We start from the raw sequence: 11,690 nt of genomic DNA on the forward strand, positions 1-11,690 counted from the left end.
TTAATAATTTTTATTAAATTTCTCGTTTAGAGCTAAGCTTTATGATCGACAATTTTTTGCAAGCGAAATAGGAAAGCCAAGGACTCGATCTACTACGTGACCTGGCTTCGCTGTTAGTTGAGCAGCTCTTCAGACGTATCGACTGTGGGATGGCTTCTCTGTTCTAGAACTTTTGGTTTTTCAAGTGCAAATGTTTTTTCAAATACAAAAACATTGTTTTAAGAGATTCCCATCCTGATTTACCGTCATCCTCTCAGGGACTCTTGAACAACAAACAATGATTGATGTCTTTGCCTTCATATGTCTCTCTTTTTTCTTACATTTACAGAAAATGTTTTCGAAAAGAATGATATCACAGTGGTTAACAGGTTCATTTCGTATGACTTCGACCTCAGTGAACATATACTCTACAGTAGATGACTTTGATAATCATATAGTCTACAGTAGATGACTTCAGTGGTCATCTACTCTACAGTATATGACTTCAGTGGTCATCTACTCTACTGTAGATGAATTCGGTGGTCATCTATTCTACAGTAGATGACTTAAGTGGTCATCTACTCTACAGTAGATGACTTCTGGGGTTATCTAATCTACACTAGATGACTTCGGTGATCATCTACTCTACAGTAGATGACTTCGATGATCTCTGCACCACAGTAGATGACTTCAGTGGTCATCTACTATACAGTATATAACTTCAGTGGTCATCTACTCTACAGTAGATGACTTCAGTGGTCATCTACTATACAGTATATAACTTCAGTGGTCATCTACTCTACAGTAGATGACTTCAGTGGTCTTCTACTCTACTGTAGATGACTTCAGTGGTCATCTACTCTACATTAGATGACTTCATTGGTCATTTACTCCACAGTAGATGACTTCAGTTGTCATCTACTCTACAGTAAATGACTTCATCGGTCATATACTCTACAGTAAATGACTTCAGTGAGCATCTACTCCACAGTAGACGACTTCAGTAATCATCTACTCCACAGTAGATGACGTCGGTGATAATCTACTCTACAGTAGATGACTTCAGTGTCATCTACTCTACAATAAATGACTTCGGTGATCATCTACTCTACAGTAGATGACTTCAGTGGTCATTTATTCTACAGTAAATGACTACAGTGGTCATCTACTCCACAGTAGAGGACTTCGGTGATCACCTACTTAACAGTAGGTGACTTCATTGGCCATCTACTCTACAATCGATGATTTCGTTGGCCGTCTACATTACAGTAGATGACTTCAGTTGTCATCTACTCTACAGTAAATGACTTCAATAGTCATCTACTCTACGGCAGAAGACTTCGGTAATCATCTACTCTACAGTAGATGACTTCAGTGATCATCTACTCCACAGTAGATGACTTCAGTAATCATCTACTCCACAGTAGATGACTGCGGTGATCATCTACTCTATAGTAGATGACTTCAATGCTCATCTACTCTACAGTAAAAGATTGTCGTGGTCATCTACTCCACAGTAGATGACTTCGGTGATCACCTACTTAACAGTAGGTGACTTCATTGGCCATCTACTCTACAATCGATGATTTCGTTGGCCGTCTACTTTACAGTAGACGACTTCAGTTGTCATCTACTCTACAGTAAATGAATTCAGTAGTCATCTACTCTACGGCAGAAGACTTCGGTAATCATCTACTCTACAGTAGATGACTTCAGTGATCATCTACTCCACAGTAGATGACTTCAGTTGTCATCTACTCTACAATAGATGACTTCGGTGATCATCTACTCCACAGTAGATGACTTCATTGCCCATCTATTATACAGTAGATGACTTCATTGGCTATCTACTCTACAGTATATGATTTCATTGGCCATCTGCTTTACAGTATATGACTTCAGTTGTCATCTACTCTACAACAAATGACTTCAGTAATCATATATTACACAGCAGAAGATTTCGGTAATCATCTACTCTACAGTAGATGACTTCGGTAATCATCTAGTTTACAGTACATGGCTTTTAGCCTACAGTAGATGGCTTTTGTGAGCATCTACTCTACAGTTGATGACTTCATTGATCATCTGTTGTTCAGTAGATTACATCAGTAATCATCTACTTCACAGTAAATGACATCGGTGATAATTTACTCTAAAGTAGATGACATCGTTGATCGACTACTTTACCATAGATGACTTTATAGGTCATCTACTCTACAGCAAATTACTTCAGTGGTCATCTACTCTACAGTAAATGACTTCAGTTGTCATCTACTCTACAGTAGATGACTCCAGTGTTCATCTACTTTGCAGTAGATGACTTCGGTGATCGTCTACAGTAGATGACTTCTTGGCCATCTACTTTACAGTAGATGACTTCAGTTGTCATCTACTCTACAGTAAATGACTTCAATAGTCATATATCCCACAGCAGAAGACTTCGGTAATCATTTACTCTACAGTAGATGACTTCGGTGATCATCTACTCTACAGTAGATGACTTCGTTGGCCGTCTACTTTACAGTAGATGACTTCAGTTGTTATCTACTCCACAGTAAATGGCTTCAGTAGTCATCAACTCTACAGCAGAAGACTTCGGAAATCATCTACTCTACAGTAGATGACTTCGGTGATCATATACCCTACAGTATATGACTTCAATGCTCATCTACTCTACAGTAAATGACTGCCGTGATGATCGACTCTACAGTAGATGACTTCAGTTGTTATCTACTCTACAATATATGACTTCGGTGATCATCTACCCCACAGTAGATGACTTCATTGCCATCTACTCTACAGTAGATGACTTCATTGGCCATCTACTCTACAGTAGATGACTTCATTGGCCATCTACTTTACAGTAGATGACTTCAGTTCTCATCTACTCTACAGTAAATGACTTTAGTAGTCATCTATTCCACAGCAGAAGACTTCGGTAATCATCTACTCTATAGTAGATGACTTCGGTGATCATCTACTCTACAGTAGATGACTTCAGTCGTCATCTACTCTAGTAGATGACTACATTGATCATATACTCTGCAGTAGATAATTTCTGGGATTATCTACTCTACAGTAGATGACTTCGATGATCATCTACTCTAGTAGATGACTTCGGTGATCATCTACTCTACAGTAGATGACTTCGGTAATCATCTAGTTTACAGTACATGGCTTCGGAGATCATCTAGTCTACAGCATATGGTCTTTGTGAGCATCTAATCTACAGTAGATGACTTCATTGGTCATCTATTGTTCAGTAGATTACATCAGTAATCATCTACTGCGCAGTAAATGACATCGGTGATAATTTACTCTAGAATAGATGACATCGGTGATCATCTACTCTAAAGTAGATGACATCGGTGATCGCCTACTTTACCATAGCTAACTTTAGTGGTCATCTCCTCTACAGTAAATTACTTCAGTTGTCATCTACTCTACAGTAGATGACTTTAGTGGTCTCCCTTTCTGCAGTAGAAGCCTTCAGTGGTTCACTTTTTTGCAGTAGATGATCTCAATGGCCATCTTTTCTACAGTGGATCTTCTATACAGCGTCACAATGCATAACTTTTGAATCCACTGTGCCTTATTCTCTATATGGTTAACATCTCTTTCTACCTCTCCATCTTTGCATTAATAATTTTTTCTCTCTCTCCTTTTGCAAATTTCTGTTGAGAGAAATATAATTGCTATTAATTAAAACAATTATATATAACAAAACTGCAATAAAACAAATATCAGTTACTTGAGCAGTGGCGGAGACATTAATTGCTTTGCATCAAAAAAGTATAGAACAATCTTAAAGTAAGTTGTCGAAGACGACAACAAAAACAACTAGAAAAAAATACAAATATCCACACGCAAAGGGCTATTAAATTTATTATTTAACGAAATATGATTTTTTCAGAAAGACTCATAACAATTAATTAAAATTTTCTGCTTCTTCTTCTCTCGTTTCAGATCCCGAAAATCACATGTTACATTCGGAGGCCATATCTGTGGCGGCCAGTACAAATGCTCACAGTCCAGTTAGTCAGGAACTAAGTCCATTGGCAACATTGGGTCACAACAGTAACAGTAATCACAGTAATGCCAATTCACCGGCCAGTACGGGTAGCAATAACAACAGTACATCATTTGGAATTGGAAACAGCAGCGGTGGTGGTGGAGTGGGCAACAACAGCAATACACAATCATCGACAGTGTGTGCAATATGTGGTGATCGAGCCACTGGTAAACATTATGGTGCCTCCAGCTGTGATGGCTGTAAGGGGTTCTTTAGGCGTAGTGTAAGGAAAAACCATCAATACACTTGCAGGTAAGGCGGGAAATGATTTTAAAATTCTTAACGATTTTTTAATAAAATTTGGCTCTTTTTTAGATTTTCCCGCAACTGTGTGGTGGATAAAGACAAACGCAACCAATGCCGCTATTGTCGTTTGCGCAAATGCTTTAAGGCCGGCATGAAAAAGGAGGCGGTACAAAATGAACGTGATCGCATCAGTTGTCGCCGTACTTCCAATGATGATCCGGATCCTGGTAATGGTTTGTCGGTTATATCCTTGGTCAAAGCTGAACTGGAAAGTCGACAATCAAAAGCTGGTGCTGCCATGGAAACAAATGCCAATGAAGATCTCTCCACCAAACAGTTTGCCAGCATTAATGATGTCTGTGAATCTATGAAACAACAACTACTGACACTAGTCGAATGGGCCAAACATATACCAGCCTTTAATGAATTACAGTTAGATGATCAAGTTGCCTTACTAAGGGCCCATGCAGGGGAGCATTTACTGCTGGGATTGTCACGTAGATCTATGCATTTAAAAGATGTTTTATTGCTGAGCAATAATTGTGTCATTACAAAACATTGTCCAGGTAAGGGATTGACTAGAAAGGTGGATTTGGATGCAGTTTTTAATTGTGTTGTTTCTGTTGTTGTTCTAGATGCCAGAGTGTCACCGAATTTGGATATATCACGCATTGGAGCACGTATTATTGATGAGCTGGTAATGGCCCTGAAAGATGTAAATATCGATGATACAGAGCTGGCCTGCATTAAGGCATTGGTGTTTTTTGATCCAAGTAAGTTTTGAAACTATTTACTCAATTGGAGGCGACCATTAAAGCAATTTATCAGTGGGACGCATTACAGTAGATTATTTGGATTATTTGGACCTTGTTCCTACATTCCAGCTTGTTGCAGATACCTGCGGCATGCGCGGACGACGAGTACATGTTGTCGAATTAGACCCTCGGGGATAGTTTGTGGTTGGAATTCTGCTACCATCAGATAGAATACCACTTTAAACGGACTTCTATAAAATCTGTTTAAGGAGAACTTTATAGATATGAATCTCCTTGAAGAGGACTAATATAGACAGAGGACTCTTTTCAGGGACTTTAACAGATAGAAGAACTCTTTTGAGGAACTTCTGTAGACAAAATACCACTTTAGAAGACCTCAATATGTAAAGACCACATTAATTGGACTTCTACATTTAAAAGATCCGTTCAGGGGACTTCAATTGCTAGAATACCGCTTCTATAGATATAAGACCACTTTAAGGGGACTTCCACTGGTAGTACACATCTTTAAGGGGACCTCTTCTGATAGAACAGCCCTTTAAGGTGACTTTTACTGACAGATGAACCTTTTAAGAAGACTTCTACTGATAGACGACCACTTTATGGGAACTTTTACTGAGAGAAGACACCTTTCAGGGGACTTCTACTGAGAGAAGACCATCTTCTTATAGAAGGCCCCTTGAAGCGGACTTCTATTGATAGATGAACCATTTAAGGGGACTTCTACTGAGAGAAGACCCCTTTATGGGAACTTTTACTGAGAGAAGACACCTTTAAGGGGACTTCTACTGAGAGATGAACCCTTTAAGGGGACTTCTACTGATAGAAGACTACTTTAGGGGACGTATCATTATAGAAGACCCCTAAGGGGACTTCTACCAAGAAAAAACCCCTTTAAGGGGACTTCTATTGATAGAAGACACCTTTAAGGGGACTTCTACTGATAAAAGACCACTTTAGGGGGACGTCTACTGAGAAGACCACTTTAAGGGGACATCTTCTTATAGAAGACCCCTTTAAGGGGACTTCTATTGACAGATTTAATTTAAGGGGAATTCTACTGAGAGATGATCCCTTTATGGGAACTTTTACTGAGAGAAGACACCTTTAAGGGGACTTCTACTGAGAGATGAACCCTTTAAGGGGACTTCTACTGATAGAAGATTACTTTAGGGGGCATAGTATTATATAAGACTCCTTTAAGGGGACTTTTACTGATAGAAGACTACTTTAGGGGGCGTATCATTATAGAAGACCCCTTAAAGGGGACTTCTACCAAGAGAAAACCCCTTTAAGGGGACTTCTATTGATAGAAGACACCTTTAAGGGGACTTCTACTGATAAAAGACCACTTTAGGGGGACGTCTACTGAGAAGACCACTTTAAGGGGACATCTTCTTATAGAAGACCCCTTTAAGGGGACTTCTATTGACAGATTTAATTTAAGGGGAATTCTACTGAGAGATGATCCCTTTATGGGAACTTTTACTGAGAGAAGACACCTTTAAGGGGACTTCTACTGAGAGATGAACCCTTTAAGGGGACTTCTACTGAGAGATGAACCCTTTAAGGGGACTTCTACTTATAGAAGATTACTTTAGGGGGCATAGTATTATATAAGACTCCTTTAAGGGGACTTCTACCGAGAGAAAACCCCTTTAAGGCAGGGGCGAGCTTCTTTGCTTAGATCGTATAGTGAGGGCGCCCACTGAGTTGTTTTTGCATTTGCTTCGCTCTCTCACGTACAGTGTAAATGAAAGAAAACAAACAAAAACATAATGTGGTTGTTGCTTTTTTGACTTATACGCTCATACATGTCTTCGCTTTGGTTGTATTTCTGTGGTCGTCGCTGCTTTAAGGGGACTTCTACTGAGAGAAGACACCTTTAAGGGGACTTATACTGAGAGATGAACCCTTTAAGGGGAGTTCTACTGATAGAAGACCACTTTAGAGGTGCATATTATTATAGAAGACCCCTTTAAGGGGAACTTCTACTGAGAGAAGACACCTTTAAGGGGACTTCTTTTGATAGAAGACCACTTTAGGGGGACGTCTACTGAGAAGACCACTTTAAGGGGACATCTTTTTTTAGAAGACCTCTTTAAGGGGACTTCTATTGACAGATAAACCATTTAAGGGGAATTATACTGAGAGAAGATCCCTTTATGGGAACTTTTACTGAGAGAAGGCACCTTTAAGGGGACTTATACTGAGAGATGAACCCTTTAAGGTTCTTTAAGGTGACTTCTACTGATAGAAGACCACTTTAGGGTGGCATATTATTACAGAAGACTCCTTTAGGGGGACTTCTACCGAGGGAAAACCCCTTTAAGGGGACTTCTACTGAGAGAAGACACCTTTAAGGGGACTTCTGCTGATAGAAGACCACTTTAGGGAGACGTCTACTGAGAAGACCCCTTTAAGGGGACTTCTACTGAGAGAAGACACCTTTAAGGGGGCATTTTCTTATAGAATACCCCTTTAGGGGACGTCTACTGAGAAAAGACACCTTTAAGGGGACATCTTCTTATAGAGGACCCCTTTAAGGGGACTTCTACTGACAGATTTAATTTAAGGGGAATTCTACTGAGAGAATATCCCTTTATGGGGACTTTTACTGGGAGAAGGCACCTTTAAGGGGGCTTCTACTGAGAGATGAACCCTTTAAGGGGACTTCTACTGAAAGAAGACCACTTTAGGGGTGCATAATATTGTAGAAGACCCCTTTAAGGGGACTTTTACCGAGAGAAACCCCCTTTAAGGGGACTTCTATTGAGAGAAGACACCTTAAAGGGGACTTATACTGACAGATGACCCCATTCAAGAGGAATTCAACTCTCTTCACATCTGCATGAACTGAGTGGCCGTAGATTCTACTAACGGATAACCCCATTTAAGAGGAATTCAACTCTCTTCTCATCTGCGGTGAACAGAGTGGCCGTAGATTGAGTGGCGGATATCTGCATATTCCTCGCGTTGTAAAAGGTGTTAATATCTGTCAAATAGGAGTTCTGCCTTTCTCAATTGACATCAGGGAAGGTACCTGACGCCAAGATCGTACAATCATCCGCATACGTTACGATCTCAATGCCGAATGGAGGGGCGGAATACTGGTGAAGCAGAGGTTAAACAGTTACGGAGATATCACCCCATCTTGGGGGAACTACTGTTTCACTCTACGAGGTTTGGAGTTAGTTGATTATCCAACGTTTCAGGCTGGCCGGAGGGTTGTCTGCTCAATGTCCTCAAATAGCATGGAGTGCTTGACAGTATCAAAGGTTTCGATAAATCAAGCGCCACCATCACTGTTCTATCACACGGCTTGCTCTGGTTGAATCCTCGATAAATATTTGTGGAGAAGGCGTGCAGCGCTGTTGTCGTGCTGGGCTACTTACGAAATTCATGCTGATGATCGACAACTGGATAGCTATTTCTGACGCTGGGGAGGACTAATGCCTCAAGGGTCTTTGCTGCGGGCGACAAAAGCGAAATCGGTCTGTACGATTCACATTTGCTGGCAACCTTGCCTGGCTTCAGTAGCGGAACCACCCGCGTTGTAAATTGAGGTGGTTCCTCCTCGGCAGGAAGAGGTCTAATGCGATGTAATATTCTTCTCTTCGCTCTGTTACTCCCCACAATTCACTTATTCCGGCTCCAATGTTGCAACTCTTCAGATTTTGGGCAAATCTCTGAAGCGGTTATTAGTGATCTCCCTGAAACTAGGCCAATTAGCTTTCCCATGATTGATGAAAGTGCGGTGTTCAGAGGAGATGAAGTTGGGCGGTCTGCTAATGGAGACTATTAAGACCCAAGAGAAACGGCGGGCTTCCATGTGACGTCATTTTTCAGACCAGCTGACACGATAGTTAATCAAGCGAATTGTGGCACTCTACGCTAATTCTGGTGGGGCGTCCTCATGACCGTGCAAAATGTAAAGCCAGCACTATACCCCTGTTGAAGATAACCGCAGGCATGGTCTACACTACAGTAGATGACGACTTTTTTGTAGATACCCTATTGCGGATGCAACTGTAGATTGAATGCATCTCCTGATGTTTTTGATGCTGATATGATATATTTTTACTTATATCCTTCATTTGCTCAATCATTTCTAACTGACTCTCTCTCTTTACTTTCAGATGCCCGTGGACTAAATGAACCCCAACGCATAAAAGCTTTGCGCCATCAAATCTTGAACAATTTGGAAGACTATGTCTCTGATCGTCAATATGAATCGAGAGGAAGATTTGGGGAAATTCTACTTATATTACCAGTACTACAGTCCATAACCTGGCAGATGATCGAACAAATACAATTTGCCAAAATATTTGGTGTGGCTCACATTGACTCACTGCTGCAGGAAATGTTATTGGGAGGTATGTAAGAAACAATAGAATTTCACTCACTCAGAACCTAATTGCAATGTCATTTTTCAGGAGAATTGGCGGACAACAACACCCCCTTGACACCACCCAATCTAAATAACTACAGTCCCAGTCATGGCTTAGATGTTAGTCAAGTCACATCTTCCCTGGATGTGTTGTCTTCCCCCTCCAGCAGCGATCATTTAAATGATGCCATATCCACATGCATGGAAAACACCTTGGAAGCCCAACTGATGATGGACAACAGTTCGGTGAATGGTCACTTCAATTTAATGACTTCGCTGATTTCACGTTCCTCTAATCAAATCAGTTCTGCAGCAACAGCATCTGGCCACAGTATGCGACGTGAAACAAGTTCACCCTTGTTAAATGACAGCGATCGCAGCAATGAGGCAGATCCTTCCCGGAATCATAATCAACAATATTTGGAGTCATACAATCAAGTGCGTTCCAATTTAGCCTCAGCAATGCACAATAATTTACAACAAACAAATCTACAACATCAAACCGGAAATTCCAATTCACCACATCATCATCAGCAGCAGCAGCATAACCACGGACAACAGCAGCAGCAACAACATCAACATTCACACAATATGGGACCGGGGCCCATGTCAACCCATTCCCCACCTTTACATCGCAATCATCCCTACCAAAGATCCGATTCTAGCCCTTCATCAAATTCAGTCAACGGCAGCAATAATGCCAGCCAGACACCACGTAATCCTGCAGAAATGACCCTAAATGAATACAATCGCAGTGAGGGCACCCCAGAGGAGATGCTTAGAAGAGCTCCTCTCAAAATACGTTCCTCAGAATCCTTAACTGCCATACCCAGCAATCTTCCCGTAACCAGTAGCAATACCACCTCCAGCTCCATTAACTCCTCGTACATTCTAAATCCCATGCATGATGGCAGTGATGCCTATCGCATGACCCTAAAACAGGAACCGGAAACAGGTTACTAAATGTGCCTTTTTCTTCCACAATCATCAAGCCAGCCTTAGTCCTGCTACACAATGGAGGGGACCCATTTTTTACCCACACATACACAATAATAGACATAGTCTTTTGGATAACTTTTTGAAGGTTTTCTTGCTAGTTTTTAAGCATAATAATATATAGACTTTTATATAAAGAGAAGAAGAAAAAACATTGTTTTATAAAAATAAATTGTTGAAATTTTGTTAAATAATATTTTAGTTTAGTTTGGTAATTAGGTTTTATAACAAATACACAATCTACTCCAACCAATCAACCACCCAACCACACCCCCATCCCATTTGTTCCTCCCTATGACCACCATTCTATCTCCATTTTGGCATTATAGACTCTTTATAAATATGTATCACATAGTCTTCCTTTTTTATTGAGCATCAAGTTCTTGTTTTAGCTATTAAAAATATATTTTTTAATTTGATTTTTTTTTTATAAAAATTATATTTTGAATTTCTACAATTATTGTAAATTGTATTTTGTTAGGGAAAATATTTTATTTTTTTAATATTTTTTGGAGTAACAAAAAAATTGTTGTGTTTTGGTTAAACTTAATTATTTTTATATTATATTTTTTATTTTATATATATTTTATTTTATAGGGTGTGATGAAATTATTTTGAATTATGAATAAACAAAATTATGTACGTTTATGTTTACATAAAATAAAAAAACAACAATACCATAACTGAAGGATCATTGATGATAGTTTTGATTCATAGTATGTATCACTTATAGTGGGTGCCACCGGTCTGCGGTTCGATTCCCAGGCCAGGCAATATCAATTTTTCAACGGTGACAAAATACTCCTCAGTGTAATGTTGACGTCATTTCCTGAGTATTTCAGGCATGTAAAACTTCTCAACATGTGGTATCGTAAGACACGCACTTCGGACTCGGCGATAAACAGTAGTTTGATCGAATATGAATCGATATGTACTCGTTGAGAAGTCTCCCTTGTCACTTCTGGGATGTTTGTGAAACATAACTATTACTTATAGTGTGACCAGTAGTGGAATTCTGTAACTCATTTTTCGAGTTACCGACAAATATTGGTAATTATCTGGTCATGTGTATAAGATTAATTATTGTATTAATGGTGATGCTACCTTGGGTCTATTTGACTTATTGGCATAATAATGTATGAATAATAAATAAAAAAATAAAATAAATAAAATTAAAATGCTTATAATTTCGGTAATTAACGAAAGTTTTCGTTAAGTTAACATCCAAAAT

The 11,690-nt window shown here is 39.6% G+C and overlaps 1 protein-coding gene across 10 annotated transcripts in view; it reads left to right on the forward strand.

Moving 5' to 3' along the window:
• Hnf4 (Hepatocyte nuclear factor 4) overlaps positions 1-11,142 on the forward strand; it is a 109,427-nt gene extending 98,285 nt beyond the window's left edge. For 9 of the 10 annotated variants that reach the window (XM_073966869.1, XM_073966874.1, XM_073966870.1 and 6 more), the window contains 5 exons: positions 3,946-4,303; positions 4,367-4,863; positions 4,933-5,070; positions 9,213-9,449; positions 9,510-11,142. In XM_073966869.1, coding sequence (XP_073822970.1) covers positions 3,946-4,303; positions 4,367-4,863; positions 4,933-5,070; positions 9,213-9,449; positions 9,510-10,426 — 2,147 coding nt within the window. In that variant the 3' untranslated portion in view covers positions 10,427-11,142. Of the gene's footprint in view, positions 1-3,721; positions 3,790-3,945; positions 4,304-4,366; positions 4,864-4,932; positions 5,071-9,212; positions 9,450-9,509 lie in introns of those variants that run through there. The other variant, XM_073966877.1, reaches the window with a different exon arrangement.
• Positions 11,143-11,690: the final 548 nt, after the last annotated feature.

Source organism: Musca autumnalis, unplaced genomic scaffold (genome assembly GCF_047663935.1).
Source record: "Musca autumnalis isolate F117 unplaced genomic scaffold, ASM4766393v1 scaffold_2, whole genome shotgun sequence".
In the NCBI taxonomy this organism is placed as follows: Eukaryota; Metazoa; Arthropoda; class Insecta; order Diptera; family Muscidae; genus Musca; species Musca autumnalis.